The sequence below is a fragment of the Phascolarctos cinereus genome, unplaced genomic scaffold (genome assembly GCF_003287225.1).
Source record: "Phascolarctos cinereus isolate Bilbo 61053 unplaced genomic scaffold, phaCin_HiC Scaffold_9;HRSCAF=440, whole genome shotgun sequence".
Lineage (NCBI taxonomy): Eukaryota > Metazoa > Chordata > Mammalia > Diprotodontia > Phascolarctidae > Phascolarctos > Phascolarctos cinereus.
The window spans coordinates 29,774,047-29,799,546 of NW_027556402.1; the positions used below are offsets into that span (position 1 = coordinate 29,774,047).

At 37.2% G+C, this 25,500-nt stretch overlaps 1 protein-coding gene across 1 annotated transcript in view; it reads right to left on the minus strand.

Annotated features, from left to right (window-relative positions):
• FAM13A (family with sequence similarity 13 member A) overlaps positions 1-25,500 on the minus strand; it is a 102,619-nt gene that overhangs the window by 64,015 nt on the left and 13,104 nt on the right. Inside the window, 4 exon segments of the mRNA XM_020988305.2 lie at positions 985-1,029; positions 1,031-1,172; positions 6,700-6,879; positions 9,231-9,272. Of these exon segments, the coding sequence (XP_020843964.1) occupies positions 985-1,029; positions 1,031-1,172; positions 6,700-6,879; positions 9,231-9,272 (409 nt within the window).

A 25,500-nucleotide genomic window follows, 5' to 3' on the forward strand; every position in this document is an offset into this window, starting at 1 on the left:
GAATCATCACTCCTTTTTATTCTTTCTTAGGTTCTGTGGAATAGTAGGGTTAGGGAGGGTTCTAAACCTCAGATTTCATTAGTGTTGGGAAGTCTCGGTAGGGAAACTCCATCTTCAATTGTAGGTTAGCACCGGCTTTGAAGTTTGCTGTCTTAGAGAGTTAATTACCTGGGTGCAATGAGACATTAAGTGGCTTGTCCAGGTCACGTAATCAGTGTGTATCATAGGTGGGACTTGATCCTGAGGTCAGCTGTTTTTTTCTTCATTCTGTCATGCTACCTTTCTTCATTTATTTTTTTATGGCTTCAAGTATGATTTTATTCTGTTTTGTTCTCATGGAGATGGTTATTAAGTTGGTCATAACATTATTTTAAAATTAATAATTATACTGTATTAAAGTGGTGGTCTGCCAAAAGCCTCTCCAAAAAGGAGGATTTTGGACAGCAGCCTTGGGGATGAACCCCAGAGGGCTGGAAGGCAGGCTTTGAGAGAAGCCAAGCCAGAGGACAGAGAGTGCTCTGGCCTCTCCTTTCCAGGATACTGGAGCTCATGGTCAGGCTGGACAGCAGCAAGATTGATCCGTGTGCTGGCTATTACCTGTCTTCATTTATTTTTAAAAATGTAAACTATGGGGTAACACTCAAAGGATGGTGTGGAAATGAGAAAAGACATCAATTTGCCTTGACTAAAATCTAACTGCTTTCAAAAATATTCCAATGGAGGAAAACCCAAGGCTGATTTTGGTTGCAAAAGTTCATAACAATGCTATCTTGGCAAAAATTTAACCTTTCTCTATCTCTGGTTCCCCATCTGTAAACAAGTGTTAGATTACAGGATTTCAATGGTCCCTTCCATCTCTGAAATTCCATGATTCAATGAAATTGGGTCCAAAATGAGTTTTTCATGTTCTGTAATGTTTAATAGAAAGAAACAATCTTCCTAAACAAGCTGCATTTCAATATTTTATAGGAAAAAATCACTTACCACATGATTATCTTGGTTGTCATTAATCTCAGAAAGTCTGGTACTGGGATTTCTGTCTTTTAGGTTTGCTGTTTTCTTCGATATATACACAGATGTTTTCCTGGTATTTTTCTGCTTCCTGTGCAGTCAAAATACAATCCTCGAGGCTGCTGAACTCAGAAGGAATATTTTCTTTGTTGATAAGTACCCTTCAATTTAAAAAACAAGTATGACTTTTTTATGCCTAATTTTACTGATAGGAGAAAAGACCCATGATCATAAATCATCAGAGCTCACTGAAGAAGGAGAGATGAGTACCAGGGATTCCCAGGTCTCACCCTGAGATTAAAGGCAAAAGCACCACAACTCCTGAGCAACAGCCTGTGCAAATCCGTATGCTAAATAAGTTACTTATTTTGCAAGGCAAGTTATTCTTGGACACAAATTTGCAAGGGCTACTATTCTACAATGTATAATTTTTTCAATTGTAGGCAAAATAATGTATATATTTTTTTAAAAGGGAGAAGAATTAAAAATTCAAAAGAGGCTTCTGGGATATAGGTTTGAAGGGATTTATCTTTTGGTCGTAAAGAGAATCTGATACCTGGGAAAGGAAATCAAATGTCCTATTATAAAATGTGAGATTTATCACCCTTGTGGGAAATATTAAAAAGCAATTAGAAAATAACATATTTTTTTCTTCTCCAATACATCCCCCAAACTTCCCTAGTGCTATGCTAATGCAGTGGACAAAGTAAAACCTCAATAAAATAAGTTAATCAAAGGGCAAAGTTTCAATTAGGTAAGAGTCTAATATTTAAAATGCAGTTTGGTTTCTTTTCTGTTTGTGCAATATTAGAAATGAGTTTTATAAGAGGATATAATAACCTAATTTTATGAATAGATAAGAATTTTCTGAAATTAGCATAGGTATTATGAGCAAACAAAACTTCTAAATTTCTTAAAAATAGATCTCTTTAAATAGCTTAAATATGCTGTCATGAAATTTTATTTAAACTACAAATTTATTTAGCAAATTTCTTTCCATAAATGTCCAAATTACATTACCTAATAGAGAAGAAAGTAATAAGGTGTCTTGGACAAACTATTATTGTCTGCAAATCCTGCTCCCCGGGAGGCTGAGACTGGTAGATCACTTGAACTCAGGAGTCCAGAGCTGAAGTGGACTAAAGTTCAGTGGGTGGCCTCACTGTCACCAAATAGTGAGCTCACAAGAACAGGGAGGCCCTAAGCTGCCTAAGAAGGAGTGAAACTGAGCCGATCAGAGCTCCTAAGCATATCAGCAGTGGGTTAGGCCCCTGTGAGCAGCTGCAGAAGAAGAATCAGTAGAAGAGGGAGGAGGAAGGGGAGGAGGAAGAGATGGGGAAGGTGGGGCAGGATGGAGAAGAGAAAGAGGAGGAAGAGAAGAAGGAGGGTAGAAGAGAGGGAGGGGGAGGAGGAGAAGGAGGAGGAAAGAAGAGGAGAAGGGGGAAGAGGAGGAAGATGAGGAGTAGGAGGAAGAGAAGGAGAAAGAAGAGCAGGAGATGAAGGAAGAGGAGAAGGGGGGAAGAAGGGGAGAAGGAGAAGAAGGAGGAGAAGGAGGAAGAGAAGAAGGAGGGGGGAGGAGGAGGAGATTGGCAAAAATGATAGTTATGACCCGCATTTATATAACAATGATGCAATTTCATAGTGCTCTCCTCACAAACCTCTAGAATTTGGGTCATGCAAATACTAATTTTTCCATTTAAAAGATGAGGAAACTGAGTTTCAAAGAGATTAAGAGGTTTTCACAGTCCCAGTTAGTAAGTAGGAAAGACAAAATTTTAATTCAGTTCCACTAACTTCAAATTTGCTGCACTTTGCACTTTTTTTTTTTAAATCTCAGCTCCCATCCCACTCCTTTCCTCCACCTAAGGAACATGCCCGCGGAAACGGCTAAACAAAACCATCTCTCAACTGACTGACTGATTGGTTGATTGAGAACACATGCCCCATTCTTCCCTTGTCTACCAAAAAGGGAAAGGTGTATTTCACCATCTGCTTTCCAAATGGTCACTCAGACTATGGTGACTGCAGTGGTGATGACGTACACGGTTCTCATTTTCTTCTCTATTAGTTCCTACCGGTCTCATATTTCTCATCTTATGACACAATAATATTTCATCACATTCATGTACCACCATTTGTTTATTCATTCCCCCATCAAATCACCCACTTTGTTTTCATTTTTGGCATCTCTAGGTTATGAATACCTTAGTGATTTTTCTCATATAAATTCAAATTATTTTCCAAAATAGTTGAACCATTTCAGTATTCCACCAAAAGTGAGCCTTTTAGCAGGAGCTTCTAGGTGGTGCAGTGGATAGAGCACTAGATCTGAGTTCAAATGTAGCTTCAAGTTACTTTCTAGCTGGGTGACCCTGGACCAATCTCCTAACTGCTGTTTGCCTTAGTTTCCTCATCTGTAAAACAGGGATAATAATAGCAACTATTTCCCAGGATTGTTGTGAGGATCAAATAAGATAATAATAGTAAAATACTTAGCACAGTGACTGGAACATAGTAAATGCTATGTTAATGTTAGTTATTATTATATTCCCAAATAACCTTTAACGTAGAATTGTCAATCTTTGTTGATCTTCTGGGTCTGAGGTATAACCTTAGCGTAGTTATAATTTTTTCATATTATTAGTGATTTAGAACAATCTTTTACATAGTTGTTGATAGTTTAAAATTCTGCTCTTGAAAACTACTCATATCTTTTGAGCGGGGAGGGGGGCATCTCCAGTCGTCTTGATCTATACCTGGCCACTGGACCCAGATGGCTCCGTAGGAGAAAGTGAGACTTTGCACACCCTCCCTTGCTTAAATCCAATTCATTTGCAAGTCATGGCATCATCTTCTGGATGTCATGGTTCTCTTCAAGAACGAAGGACAAACAACAATATTTTTTGACCGCTCAGCTACTGAAAGGCACCTTACAGATCATCTAGCTTTTGGATTCTAGTGCAATCCCCTTATTTTATGGGTGAGGAAACGCAGACCTGAGGATGGTCAATGGGCAAGGTCACACAGGCTGCAGGTGACAGAGCCAGGATGTGTAACCAGGTTCTCTGACCCCAAGTCCAACATTCTTTTCACTATATCCTGCTGCAGTTTTTATGTTTAAATCCTAAAAAGTGTTTTTAAAAAGTAATAAAGAAAATTCCTTCACAATTTCTAGTACTTCCAAAGGAGCCCAGTAGAATAAAACCTATTAAAATATACAAAATGAAATGTCACCACTATGCCTAGCTTAAGTAGGAATTTTGTTTTTCCCTGCAGGAAATATATTTCTTGTGGAGAAGTTGCTAGGGAAAGCAAATATTTAAGTCATGATGCCTTTAGTACACAAGTCCTTATGTGAATTATCTCAAAATTCTGTGCTATGTTTGCACGTGGTGTGAGGTATGGTTGGACAGATGAGCACCAATATATTTTTTCCCTCATTTTGTTTGGGTACAGGTCTTATCATCAGTTTGGTTTTTTATTTTTTTTAAATTTCCTTTAAGCTCTGCCATATTCCATTTTTTCTCCAACTGTGCACTACTTCATTATAACCCTCACAGAAATAGTCTTCAAACTTCCATGTATTTTTGTTTTCACAAATAATAATACAATCCTGCTCATATTTCTTTATCAATTTATACAAGTAAATTGCCTCCTAATGATGGACCGTTGCTATGTCTAACCTCTGACCTACCTACGTCAAAAGTTGCTTGATTGGGTATACCAGTGAAAAGAGCTTTTAGCTTTTCAGACAGACTTAATAGAACTTTTTCTATCTCTTTACTCTTTATTTTAAATGTTTTTACTTTTACGGGTTTTTTTTTTGCTTTACTCTTTATTTTAAATGTACAGTTATCCCTTCCACATTGCAACTTTCCCCATCACAATTTCAACATACCGCAGGTCAGCATAAGAAATTAAATGGGAATTTTTTTGGAGTTTTGCAGAAGCCACAGATGACACATACAGGCCAGCATACAACACAGAAAAAGTTTAGAAACTAAGAAATGCATAAAATATATGTATAGTATTGTATAATACCATAATAATCCAGACTTCTCTGGTACAAAGAGAGGGCCAAAAACTTTTACGTGGATTTTCCAGATTGAAGGGGATGCCAGGTCCCTAACCCCTATGATGTGGAAGGATATCTGTATAGCCTATAAGGACAGCAGTAAATGGTTCTATCTTAATCTACATATTTAATATATACTTTATTCAATCAATCAATAAGCTTTTATTTAGTTATGTATTGTCTAAGGGATAAAAGGACAAAAATGGAGTACTTCCTGACCTCAAGGAACTTACATTCTATTGGGGAAAACAAGATGTGCACAACTAGTATATACAAATTAGATTTGAAGTAATTCCAGGAAGTAGCAGTAGAAGCCGAGGCATGAGGAAAGGCTTCCTATAGGAGGTCGCCTTGGTCTGAGCTTTGAAGGAAGTCTGGGATTCTATGGGACAGAGGTAAGGAGACAGGGCATGCCAGGCATGGGAGATGGCCTGGATTTTCAAAAACTCATTACTGCCTCTAACCAGTCCATATATTTTAAGGGTAGCAGATACTGGGGCAGAAATGTTATAAAAAAAAAAATAGAAAGATACTACTACTACTATACACAAGTAATTCAAAAATTTTTTCTTATTAAACTTATAGTACAGTAACCATTACAACAGCAAGATATTCTTTTCTTTTACTCCTATATATTCTTTTTAATTGTAAGACATCCTTTTATCTGTATTTTCTGAGAGATAATATTGATCTTCAGTATAACACTACACCTACAATGTAAGCCTTGTTCCCTAACACTCACCTTTAGGTTGTATATGTGAATGCCTTATACCTGAGACTTTAATGAAAGTGACATTTCTTGCATATTTCCTCCATTAATGGTATCTAAATCGGATCTGCCCTATGATAAGTTCTTCTCTATAGTCATAATGTTAGAGTGACATTTAATAGTAACAATAAGTGACATTTCTATAGTGCTATAAAATGGCAAAGTACTTCAAATAGATATCTCATCCTCACAACAGGCTCAAAGAAATTAAGTAAAAAAAAGAAATTAAGTGACTAAATCACATAGCAAGGATGTGTCAGAATTAGGATTTGAACTCAGATCTTCTAACTTTAAGATCAGCACTATTTCTACCACACCAATACTACTTTTCTACCTTTCCTCAGGCTAATGTTTTAGAAGAACCTACTGAGCCCTCCCTCACTTAAATCCAATTCACTTGCATGTCATGGCATCACCTCCCTGATGTCATGGTCCTTTTCCAGAACAATGGACCAGCAACAGCTCATTCATGAACTAGTCTAAGAATCAAAGGGATTAGGTTTCACAACCAAAAACAACACTGTAGCTAGATATTTTATAAATACCACATCATAGGTCTGCTTTCCTTCCAAATGGTTTACTATTACCCCAAAATAGGTTGTTAGTGGGGAAAACAAGACTTCTAAGTAAAGTCTGAACAAATTTCTACATGAAAAGTGACAATTGTTATCAATCAAAAATGCTTCTAAATACATGAAATTTTGGGGGGGGCTATAAAGATATAACCAATAAACATAGCTGCAGCATAGCAATATTTTAGGAATGCATATATAGTTAGAGATTTGTATGTGCAATTACCATATTTACATATGCATAAACACAAAAGGAATGTTTCCCATCTTACCTTTCTCTGTTATGTCTGATTTCATTCTGATTCTTGTTATGCCACCTTTTCTGCCTGGCAGCTGCTGTGGAAGAAGCTGATGGTCCCCCACATTCTGAATCTTCTGAACTTTGACCCCCAGAGTCTTGAACATCAAAAAGATGCTGTTCCACAGTTGATCGAATTGTTCTTTCTAAGAACCTAGTAAGTAAAAAACATCTTTGGTCAATTACAAGTTTTAGCATCTACAGAGTGATTGCCATTAAAACATGTCTCCACAATCTTAATTTTTTGTGGGGAGGAGGGGCTAGGCAATGGGGTTAAGTGACTTGCCCAGGGTCATATAACTAGTGAGTGTTATATGTCTGAGGCCATATTTGAACTCAGATCCCCCTGACTCCAGGGCCAGTGTTCTATCCACTGCGCAACCTACCTGCCCCCATAATCTTACTTTTTTTCAGTATATGGTAATGAATTTGTGGCTTTGGTATGTCTGTCATACCAGGCAACACATGGGACTTTAGCCTCCACATGCTTACGCAACACATTCTCTTTTAAATGAAACATTTCATTAGTTCTTTACATGTGTTCTGAGTCTTTGCATGGTATCTAAAGTCACAGAAATGTATATAGTAAGCAAAGGAAGGATGATAGGAAGTATTCGGGAAGAAAGTGTCATTGAAAATAAAGTAGAATAAGGAAAGAAAATTTTTCTTTAGAGAACAATTAATAGACCCATTCTTAGGAAAGCAGGTCTTCTTGAGGTTTTGGTAAATAAATTGTTCATAGAGGAGGTTAACAGAAAGAGATAGCAGGGCTTTTATAAGAAGCCAAGCCAAACATCAGATCAATCTTAATCTGCCTATTAAATCTGGTAATGTCTCTTTAAGAAAAAAAAAAGGAAATAGATGGGTAACTATTCTTTGACCTCCTTTCCTTGACCTCCATCCGCAAAGATGCAATTACTACTCATTACAGCAAATTAACACAATCCTTTCTTGAGTTCTGTTCAATTTAGATATTATGCATATCATTAATATGGCTGGTGTTGCTTTAAATACTCACAATATATCAGCTGAAAGGTTGGATTTATTTGGGTCGAAATGGGTAGATGCTCAGAAGAAAAAGACAAAAATTGGGCATTAGGCCCTCTAGAGGGAGCTTGGCCTACATCTTGGGAGGAAATACTGATGGTGAGGAAGGATAGAAATATGTCTATAAACATCTATGTATGTGTGTGTATATATGTATATATATATATATATATATATATATATATATATATATACATACAACATGCATACACAAATATATACACACATATGCATATACCTATGTGATATATATGTATGTGTGTATATATGTTTACAGACATGCTTCTGTATTATATCATCATAGGTATTTACAATGCAATATATGTATTTCTATATACATAGATTACACTCTATGTGTGCATGTATATATATATATATATTGTACATATTCTTTTTCTGACTGGAACTGTCACTTTATTGGGCTAGGGAACTCCTGATGGGGAATTCCCTCTACCAAAGATGATGAGCAGCACCTCATGTGTATTTTACAACGTTAGAGACTTGTCTGGAGGCAAGGAGAAATGAACTACTAGTCCAGTTTCACATAGCCTGTGTCGGAGGGGGAGGTTTGAACCCTGGTTTTCCCAGATTAAGGTGAGCTTTCTATCCATTATCCCATGCCACCTGATAGAAATATCACAAATGCACAAGGAGACTTGTTATTTGATATATCTAAGCAGTTAAAAAAATCAATATAGTAAAGTTAAAAGATAGATTCATCTTAGATTCCGAAGACCTCAGTTCAAGCTTTGCCCCCACACTGGCTGTGGGCCAAGTTGCTCTGTCTTTCTGAGCTTCACTTTCTTCATCTATAAAAATGGGGTTAATAATATTTACATTTATTTCACAATGTTTTAAGAGGAAAGTGCTTTGTAAATCCTAAAGTAGTATATAAATGTCAATTACTGACATTATTTCAAGTTATATATGTGTGACATGTTAAACACCTTAGCTTGAAAAGGCAAGCTCCCGCACTGCATCCTGGGCTATCTCCAGTTGTCCTGATCCATATCTGGCCACTAGACCCAGATGGCTCCGGAGGAGAAAGTGAGGGGGATGACTTTGCACAGCCCTGCCTCACTTAAATCCAATTCACTTGCATGTCATGGTGTCACCTCCCTGATGTCAAGGTCTTCTTTCGAGAATGAATGATAAATATCAGCAGCAGCAGCAAACACATATCATTCACTCACTTACATATATACATTGCCTATTTGACCCTATGCAAGTCATTAACTCAATGCTCTAGGCGACCAACTCTGTAAGACTAAAACAGAAAAGGCGCTGACCAGCATTGGTAGAGAAAGTTTCCTATCAAGACACTTCACTATAGCTTATGAAATTATGGCTCCAGTCGCTCTCCATGAATTCAATACCTTTTGTCTTTCAATAAAGTTGCTTTTCTTGTTTGTTTTTTCACAATGAGAGAATTAGAATGAATAGATCTGCATTACTTACTCTCCAGTTGTTGGAACATTATTGACTTGGGACGCAGGAGCGCTGTATAAAAAACAAAACAAAACAAAAGGAAAGATTGGTAATGAAATATCTGAATAAAAAATCAAAGGGACCTCATGAGGTCATCTCTATTCAAACGATCCTCAGATAGATCATTAAATGGTCTATTTCTATTTATATCAAGGGTTTTTGAGGGCAGCTTTGTCCTAGACAAATGGATGATCTCTTTGGCTTTATGCTGTCAGTAACATCCCTCATTGGCAGGATGCCTTTTCACAGAGGTAGTATTTCGTAGCACAGTGGATAGAATACTGGTCTCAGATTCTTGCTGGCTGTGTGACCCTCGGTAAGTCACTTAACCTCTGTTTGCCTCAGTTTCAATGGTAAAATAGAGATAATAATAGCATCTGCCTTCCAGGATTGTATGAGGATCAAATGAAAGAATATTTCTTTTAAAAAAAAACACAGCAAAGTGCACATAGTAGGTTCTATATAAAATACTTGTTTTATACAGTGCAATATATATGTATATATGTACATATATATATATATATTCATAGCATAAATCCTTTAACTATATTTAATCTACTGTGGCTTACATTTAGCCCCTAGGGAAGATGAAGAAGGCACTTACTACATTGTTTAATCATTCTCATAATCAGTAAGTTTTTATCTAATAAAATATTTTCTTGTTACAACTGTAAATTTTTCATCTGGTTACAGTATTAGAGAAGGAGGATACACAATCAGTATTCTTTCCAAAATGATTTTTTTAAATCAAATTGAGTCCTTCCTTAATTTCTTCTGTGGGCTTAAGAAGCCTAAATTTCCCCATAAGATCTATTTTCTATCCTTTTCATTTAACCGCTGTTCATTTCTGAAATTTTTCTTGTTCCTATATCTAAGAGTTTGAATAATCCAAGAAATGCATCAAACACCAAATCTGGATAATGAACTTATATCTACAGATTTTTATCCTTCAAACATTTTACCTTTATCAGTGCACATATCCATGTATTTATATTATTTTAAAACAGTGGGGTCAAACTGAAATTGAAAAGGATCCCTGGGGGTCATATACTAATTTTAAAACCACAAATCAACATTATCTATATTGCATTATGTTTTTAATTTATTTTGTTAAGTATTTTCCAATTACATTTTAAACTGGTTCAGCACCAGAGAGTTTTATTGGGCATCTTGTGGCCAGTTTGAGCTTATGGTCTCCTCATCTGACACCTCTGTTAAGCATTCTGTTGCTTAGCATTCTTTTTGGTCTTTCACATGAGTGTGGTTTTATTCTGAGCCAAGATTTAAAAGTGTTTATATTTTAAAAGTGTTTATATTTGAAAATACCAAGAGATTTGGTTTTTGAAATCTTCAAGATATGACAAAATATGGTTCTTTCTGTAATATTTCTTTCTTGGCTTTCAATGTTTTATTTCTTTTTATTTTCTCTCTGAATGCCCATCTGTGTCTTTTTAGCTATCTCTTTGACTCAAACATCACTGTAGATGGTGACTGTAGCCATAAAATTAAAAGCTGCTTGATCCTTGGAAGGAAAGCTATGGCAAATCTGGACAGCATACTAAAAAGCGGAGACATCACCTTGCTGACAAAGGTCTGTAGAGTCAAAGCTATGGTTTTTTCCAGTGGCAATGTATGGCTGTTAGAGTTGGATTATAAAGAAAGCTGAGCATTGCAGAATTGATGCTTTGGAATTGTGGTACTGGGGAAGACTTTTTAGAGTTCCTTGGACAGCAAAGAGATCAAATTAGTACTTTAAAAATTAATACAGATGATTCACTAGAAAGTTAAATAATGAAGCTGAAGCTTAAATACTTTGGCCGCTTAATGAGAAGACAGGACTCATTGGAAAAGACTCTGATGTTGGGAAAGATTGAAGGCAAAAAGAAAAGGGGACAGCAGAGGATGAGATCGATGGAAAGTGTCATGGAAGCAATGAACAAGAGCTTGGACAGACTTTGGGAGACAGTAGAGGACGGAAGGTCCTGGTGTGCTATGGTCCATGGGGTCATGAAGAGTTGGACACAATTCAACAACAACAATAAATGACTTAATACTTGAGGGAAAACTATTATATCTTAATATCTTTTTACATCTGACCTCTCTACACTTGTTTCCTTTACTAAGGAAAATAGGGAGTTGGAGCAGATTTCTAAAAGGTAAGAGAATCACAAAACCTTAGAATTAAAAGGGGCCTCAGAGACCATCAAGTCCAAGTCCCATACTTGACCAAGGATCCCCTTTATATCTTTGCTGGTAGATAGTCATTCAGCCTCCACTTGAAAACTTGACTCAGCAGTCAGAGGTCCTAGGTTCCAATCTTGCCTCTGACACTACCTGTATGACCTTGGGAAAGTCACTTAACTCCTCTCAGCCTCAGTTTCCATATCTGTAAAAGGAGGAATTAGACCAACTGTCTTCTAATCTCCTTTCCCATCTAAATCTGTGATTCTGTGAGACTGTGACCCCCAGTGAGAAGAAACTCCTCACCTCCAAAGTCAGCCCATTCCACATTTGAATAACTCTGATTGATACCTGACATCCACAGCTTCCATCCTTTGCTTCTTGGTCTTCCCATTGGCATCAAGCAGAACGAATCTATTCTCTTTCTCACATAAAACCCATTCAAATACTTGAAAATGTAGCCTGGATTGTCCCCACCATTCCCATCCTTCGCTCCTACCCATAGGCTGCTTGAAAAAGGAAGTTTCCCAACAGCAATAACTGGGCACATTATAAATTCAAGCTTTCCAGCTTCAACGGGGCCTTCACTGAGACAAGGGAGGTTTTTCATTCTTCCCTAATTGATTCCCTATCTCATTCCCCAGAGAAGCTACTCCCAACCTTGCCTGCCCTCCTACCCTTCTCTCCTTCCCTCTTCACCCTACTTCCTTTTATCTGAAGTTCTGGCCTCTTACTTTACAGAGACTACTGATGCCATTTCATTTCAGCATCCTCTTTTTTCTCTTCCCCTAAAAATTTCTCGATTTTCTTCCTCTACTCTCTCAGGACCCCCTGTCTCTGATACAGAAACGGCCTTTTTCCTTCCCAATGTCAGCTCTCCTGTTCTCGATCCCATTCTTGCCCAACTTCTCCGGCAGATTTGGACCACAGCCATCTCTTCCCTCTTGAATCTTCAACCTCTACCTAACTACTGATTGCTTTCTCATTGCCTTTAAGCATAGCCAAATATCTTATCCTAAAAAGAAAAAAAAAGATCCCTCTCTTTGATCAGACTTTCAAGCTATCATATTCTATCTCTACTCCTGTTCTCAAACTTACTGAAAAACCTGTATATACTTACTGCCTCCATTTCCTTTCCTCTTAATGACTCCAAAATGTGTCTTTCAATCTCATTGCTTAACTGAAATTGCTCTTTCCAAAGTTACATGTGATCTAATTGCCAAATCTGATTGTGAAATTACATCTACAGATTTTTATCCTTCAAACTTTTTATTTTTATCAGTTCACTGGGCCCTTCATGTATTTACATTATTTTAAAGCAGTGATGTCAAACTCAAATTGAACAAGGATCCCCGGAAGCCATATACTGATTTAAAAACCACAGATAAACATTATCTATGCGGCATTGTATTTTTATTTATTCTGTTAACTATTTCCTAATTACATTTTAATCTGGTTCAACACTGGAGAGTTTGTGGCCAGTCACAGCTAGAGTCTCTTATTCTGAACCCTCCTGTTTTCCTCATTTCATACTGTTGACCACCCTCTTTCCCTTCTCTAGGTTTTTGTGACACTACTCTCTTCTGGTCTTCCTCATATTCTCCTTTTCCATCTCCTTTCTATCACCCATGTCATGCCCTCTATCTCAACCCTGCTGTGGTTCTCTAAGGACTAAGCCCACTCACCCTCCTTCAACATTCTCATCAGCTTCTTTGATTTAATGGTCATCTCTGAACAAATGACTCACAAATATATATTTTGGTTAACTCAATCCAAGTCTCTCCCACATCACCAATTGCCTACTAAAAATGTCAAGCTGGATTTCCTAGAGGCATTTCAAACTCGATGTGTCCAAAATTGTCTATTATTTTTCCTCCCAAACCCACTTCTCTTTGAGCACTCCCCATTTCTGTCAAAGGCACAACTACCCTCCCACATTTGTAACTTTGGCATTATGGCAATTATACAAACTTATGAAGTACTAACATTTATAACAGTCTTTAATAGCCAGTTTGACTAAAATGAATATGTTAATTGTTCTTCCCTGGAGTTCATCTGATTACTTGATAAAAAATTGAATGCATTTTTTCCACAGACTTTTAAGATTCAGTCACCTCTTCCAAGAAGTCTTCCCAAATTAACTCCATTCCATTCATCACTCTTCTTAGCACTATGTTTTCAAAATGCTATAAATGATTTTTAAAATGCTTATATGGTTTGTAATTACCCTCTTTTCATCAGACACTGGACTTAGAGTAAGAAAGACCTGATTTTGAATCTTATCTCAAATACTTACTAGCTGTGTGACCCTAGGCAAATCACTTGCCATCTCTCAGCCTTGGTTTCTTCATCTGTAAAATGGGGATAATGACAATACCTAACTCCCAAGGTTGTTATAGGAATTACATGAGATAACAAATATAAAGTATTTTGCAAACCATAAAGCACCACATCAATGCTAGCTATTATTATGTGGAAGAATGGTGATGCCTTCCACAAAAAAAGGGAAGCTTGGAAGAGGGAAGGCTTTTGGGGAAAAGATGATATCAGTTTTAGACATGTTGAGCTTGAGATGTCTCTGAGCCATCTTGATATCTGCTTGGTACTTACTGTTGGATATGCTATAAGCTGGTAGTCTAAACCTAATTTCTGCCAGACTGCTTTCCAGTTTTCCTAGAAACTGTTGTCCTTTCCCAAGTAGTTGAGGTCTTTGGTTTTACCAAACATCATGCTGCTATCTTAATTTCCTTCTGGACTGTATCTTATCTCTTCTATAGATCAAGTATGAGAAGTGATTGTTTCTCTCTGGTATTAATAACTAATTATTGTATTAGGACAAAGGTTTTTCCCCTTTTCTACTTTCTCATCCAAAAATACACCAGCATGGGAAATCTCTCTCAAAGATGTACCCAGACCAAGATCTAATCAGACAGTAAAATAAATTCTGTTTGGGCTAATGAGTGCATTCCTACTCATTGTGTTCGCTCAGACAGGTTTGGGAAAATGTGGATTCTCACTTTTGTCAGACAGGTGACATGGAAATTGACAAGTCTCTTTGACCAAGATTTGGGTGATCCAAATCATGTATTCCAAGATGTCACTGTAATGCAGTCCACCCTATCATTGGAAAAGTCTTTTTTTTTTCCATTAATTGCTAACCAGAGTTGATTGCTACCCTCAGGAACACCTACTCTTCAAAGGGCATATAAACTCTGAGCCTACCACCATGAGGGGTTTTTGGTCTAAGAGAGACGGCCAGATGGCCCTATTAATAAAATTATTAAATTACCCAGAAACTGTCTTTCAGAACTTTTTAAACACACAAGTTTCTATTTTTAAAAAAAGTCAGTACCAAACAGTTTTGATTAGTATTTCTTTATAATGTTATTTGAGATCTGGTACTGCTAAACCTCTGCCCTTCCAATTTAAAAAAAATATATTACTTTCTTTATGTGATAGGAGAAAGCTACCCCTGAGACACCATTAGCCTGAGCTTCTTTAATGCAGCTTCCCAGTCATTTAGAGGTATTAAAAAGTCAATGCCCTAGACTATACCAGTTGCCATGGGTTTTCAGATATAGATGAAAGAGGGTCAAGTTAGAGAAGCTAAGTGTCACCATATTCTTGTATATTCTTCAGGTGTTTGGGCAAAGTAACGCTTAAATGTGCAATAACTTGCAATTGTCTCGCTTCTTCTCAAAACCAAACCTGACCTAAGAGGGTGCTGGTGTTACCACCATATCTTCCATATTGGGTATAGTTGTAGGATGGGACAAGATGAGATGGCCTTGAGGTTGAATTGGGGGAAGAGCTCTACAAACACAGAAGAGAGTGAGGTGATGGCAAGGTGGGACACTGCAGGGCTCCTTATTGCCAGAATCTTCCTGATCCTGTTTGGAGAGCCCTCTCTGTGGGACAGAGAGCAAGCTCCATACCTCAGTGGGAGGTAAGATTGTCTGCCTGAGAGGGGAAAAAGGACCATTTCCTGAGTATTGCTGATTGTGCTGCAGAAGTTGGATTGTCAGCATAGATAGTGAGTAAATGGGGCCAGGGCATTTAGAGCTGGAAACAGAGCTCTGGGCTTGCAGGGATCTTGCAAAGAAAGCCGAGAGCCAGAAAACTGAGTTGTGGCTGAGCAAGTGCAAGGCTTTTTCCTGATGAGGAAGGAGCCTTAGGGGTCCCAGCAGGGAACCAGTTCTCTGCTTTCTCACCAACAGTTCAGGTGTTTGCTGCTACAGGAGCCCTAAGATGGGAGGAGAAGCCTGGAGCAGAGACTGGGGAACTCCCACAGATAGACACAAGCTTCAGGCTTATCTTATCACTGCTCCCAGGAGGAGGGTGACCCCTTGCCCTGAGCATTCTTATTTGACCTACTAAATATCTGGAATTCTCTTTTTGTTTTCTACCTTCTGGCTCCCCGGCTTCCTTCAAGTCTCAACCAAAGTCCTTCTTTCTGTAGGAAGATTTCTCCATTCCCCTTAATGCTAATGTTTTCTCCTTGAAATTGTCTCCAATTTTGCCTGTTTGTATAGTTTTTGTGCACACTAGTTTGCATGTTATCTCTCCCACTAGACTGAACTACTTGAGAGCCAAGACTTCTTTTTATCCCCAGTGCTTCGTACTTTGCCCGGCACATAGTAGTATATAATGACTTGTTGACTTGACTTGTCTGGAAGCTGTCATGTTCCATCCATTCAGTTTGCTATGGACACTGATTAAAGACTTTTAAGACTCTGCTTACTACTTCTCAAGATCAGTTCTTTTCTATTTTTTTCTTCTCTTCAGTAATCACAGAAAAGTCTTTCCAAAACACATTGTACTTATAAGTTCCTCACATACTCTTCATGGAATCTCTTTACAAACTTCTCTCTATAAGATTTTTATAAAATTACACTTAAGATAGTTTTCACAAGCAAGATGTCCATTCTTACTGTCTCTTCTCCACGAATTCTTTTATTTAGTACTGATATTACTAAGATTTATTATTATAATACACATAACAAATTATTTATCATTACAATAAATATAATATATAAAACATAATAAATTATTTATCAATGTAATAAAGTATAATCATATGTATATCATTATAATAAATATAATAAAGCATATAAAATATAATTAACCATTTATCATTATAATAAATATAACAAAGTATATAAAGGATAATAAGTTACTTGTAACAAATATAACATATATAAAACATAATAAATTATCATTATAAGTACATAAATATAAAAATTATTTACCATTATAATGAATATAAATATGATAAATTATAATTTATTGTTGTTATTAAGATTTCCTTAGTAAATTAGATTTTGAGGTGTTATTTTAGAGTGTTTTTATGACAGCTTAAGAACATCTACCTTTCTAACTGACAGTAGGGGCAAAAAAAATTATTTCTAACGTACATGTAGTGTTACATAAATGCTACCAGGATTTTATGCATTTCTTACTAAACAAAATAAACTAGCATAAGGCTGACTGGTGTATATGTATATTAAGACCAAAATTTTTCTGGTTCAATTATATACATAAATAATTTCTTCTCAAACTTGGTATATCTAAATTTCCAATATAAATATATTTTAAGTGAAAAAAAATTTAAACCTGATTTTTATTTCTGATGGTAATGTAAAGTTCTGGAACTTATTTATTTTCCTTTTCAGCTAAAATCGTGCAGCATAATATCCACAGCTTGTGGCAGACAACAAGCCAACAAGTGGTTCCAATGCCACCTACTACTCCAGTAGGAAATGCCACTACTTTTCCAGTGGAGCTATCCATTTACTTAGTAGCACAGTCACAGGGTCGGAATAATACTTCCAAATAAGTGAGATCATGGCTGTCACCCAGAAAGAAAATTCTGCAGTATCTAAAAAACAATGTTTAAGACTCAATTTAACTTTGGCTAATTGACCTCATCATGCTTTCACATGAGTTTCAGGTTTGTTTTTAAGCTCATGTTATTAATCTCTCTGGTGTATCTGGCCAATTCATCCATCATGGTAATAAGCAAGAGGTCATGTTTCATGGTTTGCATTTCTGATCTCAGCTGGGACTCTTGGTCTATCTGCTTTTGGAGGCAGTATGGATATCTAGCTTTAGGCTCTGCATGGCAGGTGTGTCCCACATGGAATCCATAGGAGCTGGTGTGGGCCAGTGTGGCTGGGGATCTGTCTCTCCAATGTTTCTTTCATGTCTTGGGGGAAAGTGGAAGGTAGGGACAGGACCAAGATTGAGGGGGTAAAAAAAAGGTGCTCATCTCTATTATTTCTTTAATTGCCTTCTCTCACCTCTTCTAGAGCAAGTGTTAATAACTGAAAATGTTCAAGTGTCCTATGCCCTAGGGTAAAAGAAGCAATAAAAGTTTAAATTTTCTGTCTGGCTCTAGGTTCTGGCCAGGAAAAAAAATGCATAAAATGAGTTAATGCATAGGAGATATCCATAGATTTATTCTATATCCTCATAGATCACAGATAACACATGCACATTTTCTCACATCAAGCCATTTTTTTCAACTGATTGGATCACAGATCAAAATGTACATATTTGTCTGATTCCGTAGGAAGAATATAGTCATTTCTTAACTGAACTCCAAACTGTGAGCACAATTTTTTTCTCCTTTAATATTCAACTTGGCTCTTAAAGCTTTAGTAATGATTGTGGTCTCTTAGAATTGTAGTACTGATTGAGGAAGAAAAGCCATAAAATACAGTAATAAGTGAAAAGCCATAAAACTTACACTGTGTGAAAGGTAGATGCCTGAATATGGTGACCTGTTAAAAGTCATAACTTAGATATTATGACCTATGAAAGCCATAACAAGAATATTGTGAAGTAAGTAACCCATACATGATCAATATACAAACTTATATTTGGACATAACATTGGCTTAATGCCCAAGCTCATTACTTAGCAGAAAACCAAAAATGTCCACCAATCAGTAGTGATGCACTCTCTAGCTCCTCTTCCCTTTGTTTTCTATAATTACCACGGGGATTTTTTTTTGGGGGGGAGGCAGGATTCACTGATTGGCCTGGGCACTGCCCCAGACTGAGGATAATTAATATCTTGGCAGGAATCCATCATACTGTCCCAAATGTAAGTAATCTAAATTGGTTAAACTACTATCTATAATCATTCTGGAGCTCCTTGGCCTCTTCCTTTGGTATCAAGAATACCTCATGGTTATGAAGGAAGTACAGGATTCCCTAATCAGGAGAATTCTGGACCTTTCAGAAGCAGATGAATGAATGAAAGAAAACACATTTATTAAGAGTTTATTATGTGCAAAGCACTGTGCTAAGTACTGAGGATACAAATAACATACTAGTGGTTAAAGTCATTCCTGGCTAAAGAGGTGAGATGTTGCATACACGGATGAAAATGCATGATAGTCAATAAGCATTTATTAAGTGCCACTGTATGCCAGTCACTATGTTAAGTGCTGGGAATACAAAAAGAGGCAAAGACAGTCCTTGCCCTCCAGGAACTTGAAGTCCATTGAAGGAGACAACAAGCAAACAAATATGTTGATCGGTTGATGGTTGTCTTTTGTTCTTGAAGAGGGCCAGAATAACATCATTATGTTAGGGTCAAGTACAGTGTGTCTTATCAGACCAATATGAACTCAGAAGGCTCTATCACAGAGTGAAGATGTCTCTAAATTTGCACATCTCTGATTTCTATATGTATAAACTATGTACAAATAAGCTTTATACAGGATAAATAGGAAATAATTAACAGGGAAGGCACTAGAATTAAGAGGATTTGGGAAAGGCTTCCTATAGAAAAGCACTGTCAGACTCAAATAGAAATAAATTCCTGAGGGACACATACTGACTTAGAAAAGCACAAATTAACATTGTTCATATTAAACATTTCCTATTTCCATTTTAATCTTTCTGGCAGCAAGTAAGATAGCTCTGCCTAACTTTTCTTTCTCTTCTGTTCCCCCTTTTCCCCAGTATATTATTGTTTCCCTCCCCATTCTTTTCATGAGATCATCAAAATATAACAGAACCACTCCCAGGCCTTATCTTATTGCATTCCTTCCACGACTCCTGATGACGATAGAGTTCAGCAAATACCCTATTAGAATGTAAGCAAGTTATCCTTTTTTAATCCCTTAAGACTATTTGTTCTGTTTTATGTTTCTCTGGACTCTTGTGGTTAAACTTTAAAGTTTCTATGCAGCTCTGGTCTTTTCATTAAGAGGACTTGGAAATCCTTTATTTCTTAAAAATCCATTTCCCCCCATAGGATCGCATTCAGTTTTACTGGGTTAGTTTTTCTTACCTATATGACTTGATCTTTTGACTTCCAAAATATCATTCCAAGCTCTCCACTCCATGATACTGGTAGCTGCTAAATCTTGTATAATCTTGACTGCCTCGTTGGTTCTTAAATTCCTTCTTTTTGGCAGTATATTTTATTTGATCTATAAGCTCTAGATTTTAGCTATAATATTCATAGGAGTTTTCATTTTGGGATTTCTTTCAAGAGATGACCAATGTATTCTTTTGCCTTCTTGCTCTAAGAAATCTGGACAGTTTTCTTCTAAGATTTCTCAAAATAGAATGTCTAGGTTCTTTTTAAATTGTGGCACTCAGGCATTCCAGTGATACATAAAATTTTCTCATCAATTGGTTTTCCAGGTCAACTGTTTTTGTTTGGAGATACCATCCATTTTCTTCTATTTTTTCAGTCTTTTGACTCTTTTTAATATTTCTTGTTGTCCATGGAGTTACTGGTTTCTGTCTGGTCTACTCTAATTTTCAGGGAATTTGTTGTTTTTGTAAGATTTTGTAAAGATTTTATATCTCTTGTGCTGAGCTATTAATTCACTTTCCAACTTTTCTTCTATAATTCTTATTTCTTTTCCAACTTTCCTCCTCAAGTACTCTCATTTCATTAATGAAAACATTTTAAACTTAAAAAAACTCCTGCTTTATCGCTTCCACAGAACTGAATTTATTCCTAAACTGTATTTTTTCTTTGCAGCTTTGCTCACAGATGTTTTAAAGTCATTCTTTTCTTGGTTCGGATATTGAGCATCCCTGGAACCATAATAGCTCTTTGTGGTAGGACTACTCTTTTTGTTCGCCCATTCTTCCAGTCTGCTTCTTGACTTCAGACTTGATGTCTGGCCTAGCTCTGAGCTCTTTTGGAGTGAAGGTAGCTCCGGTCCTGCTACTGTTTTTGTTGTTTTGCTTGTGTGTTTTTGCTTTTTTTTTTTTTTAAATATTGAGTGTTCTGTTATTCTAGGATCTTGGGGATAGATCAGGCTGGGGACTGGAAAGCTTTCAGTGTTCCCAAATGATCTGATGGAGGGAAAAATCTGGTCACTGCCTGCCTGGGCTGAGCTCTGCAAATGCCTAACCTGAGTTAAGAGCTGAGCAACAGTAGACTGTTGCTTTCAGCTACTACTAACCAACTGGGAATCTGTACTGGTTCAGAATGACAGAAATGCAGTCCTAGTTACTCCTCTGTGGTCTTCAGACTGAGCTAGACGCTAAAACTGAGATCCCACTCTACTCCTGGGGTAAGAATCACGCAGCTGCTGCTTGCTTCTGCACTTGCTTCATATGCCAGCTCTGGGCACAGGTCCCTAGATAGCACACTGTAGATCTGTGACCTGGCATTGGGGAGTGGGCAACAAAACTGCAAGTTGGCATATTCCTCTTCATTCTGCATGAAGGGTCCCAGTAGGGGTCTGGAACCTCTTCTTGCCCTGGTGCATAGGGTCCTATCCCTATGTTAGAATAGTACAAGTTCCTCACCAGACTTCACCCTCACTTCCAAAGTCCTCTCTGTCTTCCTGGGCTGAAAAACGATTCATTGGTTTTTTTACCTTGTATTTCTCCAACAGGATTTGGTACATTTTCTAGATCTGTTTAGAGGACTTTGGGTGTACTTCTTCCTGCTATTCCACCATCTTGGCTCTACCTTTCACTCTCTCTAATCTTCAATCTATCCCTCTCTATTGTTTCCTTCCCTGTTACCTACAAATTCCCCTAAGCATTTCCCAATCTTCCTCAAGTATGGCTTCCTCAAGAACACATCATGCCAGATTAACCTCATTTCCTTTTTTTGATAGGATTACTAAACAAGTAGATCTGGGGAATGCTATAGATATAGTTTAATCTATATTTTAGCAAAAGTTTTTGATAAGGGATCTTATGCTATTATTTTGGAAAACATGGAAAAATGCAAATTGGATTAGAATAGGTTTAGATGTATTCAGATTTGGTTGAACACCTGAAATTCAGAGTACTTGGTAATGGTTCAATGCCAATATGACAGGAATTCTCTAGTAGAGCACCCCAAAGTATCCCTGTGTCATTTAACATTTGTAGCTGGGTAAAACTTAAAAGCTGAACTGGGTAAAAGCATCAAATTTGTAGATAATAAAAAGTTGGAAGGGATAGCAATAGTTTTCCCTGGATAGCTGGATGCCAGAGTTAGGATTCAAAGGAGTGGGTTGAATGTAAAAAAATTAAACTAATTATGGATAAATGCAATGTTTAATTAATTTAATTTAATTTAATTAAAGATAAATGTAATGTAAGGGCAGGGTTAAATGGAAGTTGCTCTGGAAAAGTTGTGGGGGATTTAGTGGGGCTGCAAGCTCGATATAAATCAGCAGCTTTATATGACAGACAAAAAAGTTAATGAAACCTTGAACTTCATTAAGAATACGGAGGTGAGAATTTCACTGTATTCTGTCTTCATCAGACTTCATCTGGAGTACTATGTTCAGTTCTGGGCACCATGGTTTAAAGCTCAAGAATGTCCAGAGGAAGACAATTAAGATAGTGAAGGATCTTGAATTCATGTGATTTAAGAATTAATTGAAGGAACTGGAAACTTTTCATCTGGAGAGGACTTAGGTCTTTAAATTTTCTTTAGGCATTTGAAGAGCTATCACATGGATAGATTACACTTGTGTTTTGTCCCAAGCTGAATGTCAAGAAAAACCTGTTAACAATAGACTTTTCCTAAAGTGGGATGGACTAATTAGAAAGGTAGTGGGTTCTCTTCTTTGGAGATCTTCAAGCCAGATACCCACTTGTCACATATGTTATAATGTAGACTCTTTCTATATATGGGTGACCAAATGATCACTGAGATCTCTTCCAACTCTCAAATTCTGTGTTTCTGAAACTTTAAGGTTATATGCACTTAAATAACCTACGCTTTTCTACCATTATGTTAGACTGGTGTCAAAATTTCTTTTTATTTCTTATGTTTACTATACTTTCAATTGTTCTACTTTCATTACTCCCCAAAGTTCTGTACTCAGCCCTCTTTTCTTCTCTCTTTATCCTCTTTCATTTAATGACCTCATTCGCTCCCATAACTAATTAGATGCTTTTTAGATCTATATCTCAAGCCCCGACCTTTCTTCTGAAATCTGTACAAATACCTCAACCAATTCCAGAGCATCTGCATTGACAGTTCAAACTCAACGTGTCCAAAATTAAGCTCATTATCTTTTCTTTACATCGACTCCTTTTGACTTCACAATTTCTATCAATGGTACCTCTGTATCTACCTTGTCTCTAATGTTCGGAATCTTGGGGTTCCATTTGATTCTTTTCCTATCTAATGAGTTACCAAGTTCTGCCCACTGATAGCATAAGGTTATGGCTCATTCAGAATTTGGCAGTTTTCTCGATCAAAAGGAACAAAGACAAATTCAAATGTGAAAAGTGTACATTAAAAACAACAACAACTAAAAGTAGAGCCCACAGAGACAAGGCGCTTACCTGAGGTAAACATTACTTCAATGCCTTGTTTTCTAGTTGCTAATTTGCCCAAGACCAATCAGATAACTTTAAAAATGATCATTAGGCAAATATACATTAACTGCTTATGTCCTAACCCATATGGATGAGGACTTGGTAAATATACTCTAATATAAGTTAGAGTAAGCTCTCTCATGAGGGGACCCAACCCTAAAACAGGAAAGTTGGTTAAAAAAAGAGAGAGAGCCTTTAAAATTTGGTGGAAGTCAAGAGATATAACTCTCTGAACTGCCACCTTCTCGCCTTCAAGAACTGGTTGGTGAAAGAGTTCACAACTCTGCAATACCACCTGCTGCCTGGATGAACTGGTTGAATCAGGCTATGCTTCTCTACAATGTCATGTGCTTTACTAAATCACCCTATAGCCCAGCCCAGGGAACAGGACTGGAGAAGCTTCTTCAAATCCTGGAGTTTCTGCCCTTTCTGAAAGAGCATGGCACTACCCAAGCAGTGAAGAGGTCCAGCCCAAGAGAAGAGGGGCCTAGCCCATTTGTGGAGCAGTTTAGCCCAGTATCAAATCCACCCATCCAAAATAGATACCAGACCTATCAGTGAACTTTGTGGTGACTGTCCCCAAGAAAAAGAAAAGACGTTAAAGCAAGGTCCACAATTCTGTAAACACAGATTGTTTTGAGCACATGTTCTTCACACATATGCCCTCACTACCATAGTAATTTAGTTTGAGTTATTTCTCCAGGGGCACTATGTTCGTTTTTGGTAGAGTGTACCCCTGGTTTATGGAGAAGAATGTGTAATTATTTGTTTTTCCTTTTGAGTAAATGCCTTTATTAAAAGTTCATTGGGTCAGTGGCTGATTTGTTGGTGGTCAGTACATTGATGGGGACTCAGCAGTAAGAGTAGCTAACCACAAGGTTGGCTCTAGTATCTGGAGAATAGTATCAGCCACTCTTCTGGGGATCAAATGTGCTAATGACGGCATAAGTTAAGAGAATGAGTCAGGGAGTAAGTTTACTACAATAGAATTATATAATCAAAGCGCAAGAGTTAGAAGTTATCTAGTCTATCCTCCTACTTTCACAAATACAAAATCAATCGCAGAGACATTAACTGATTTACCCAAGTATGCAACCATGTGCTATGTCTCCAAGTTCAGGGTTGGTTTTGTTTGTTTGTTTTCTGTTGTACCATGCTGCCCCCAGTATTCATCTGTCCATTCCTCCTTATTCTCGCTGTCACCTGTGAACTTGGTCAACCTTTCTGGGCCTCATTTTGCTCTTTCATAAAATGATTCTTACTTATTATGATTCCACTGTGACCAACAGGACCGGTTCCTATTAGTTACCAGTGCCAAAGTATGCTAAATGGCTTAATATCTACCAAATATCTAACAGTCATCAGTATAAAATTACCACATTGTATTGCAGAATAAATACAAGTCTATATGCATCCAGAAATATAGCCTTATATGCTCTCTAATTATAGCTCCCAATCGAGACCAGGCTAACTGGCAGAAAATCAGTCTAAATCAATTGGACCACAGAGGTGTCTCAAACCTCAGAAGCAACCTCAGATGTCACAAAGTGATTATCCCGTCACAAAGAAACAATGCAATAGGCTACAAGTTGCTGAAAGACGATTTGCATCTGAAAATAAAGTACTGAGCTGAGTGAGGTACTCTTTAACAGAATTCTGACTTATTAATGGATGGTACAATTGGATGGTGAAACTGGTCTCCTGACAAGCTTAAATGACAAAGGTATCACTGTGTATCACACGCAAAATAGAAACAAAAAAATGAAGCTGAGCACAGGGAAACAAAGGGAGAAATTAGCAGCAAATTGTTATATTACCAATAATAATATCATTTACATGGAAAAATAAAATGAGAAAATTCAGCCATGTCTTTCGTTTCCCTATTTCACTCTTGTTTATATTTTAAAACTTTTTAGGGCATGACTCTAAAGAAAAATAAATTAAAAAACCTTGAATTTCAATCTTGTGGTTTAGTCAGTCGTTGCGGTAAGCCTGGTGATAAGGGGGGAAGCAGTCTCTGTTCTTAAGAAGGCCACATTCTAATGAGCAACAAAGAATGCAAGCACTTAGGCATGCACATGGTAGATAGAAGGTCACGTTGGCAAGAGAGGAGTCAGTGGCCAGGAAGTGCATGCAGAAGATGGAACCGGAGGTAAAGGAAGGCTCTGGCATAATATCGGGCAACATTGTCACTCTTTACTCAATGCAGGGATAAGGCCTGGAAAACATGATTTCCACTAGCTTGAGCT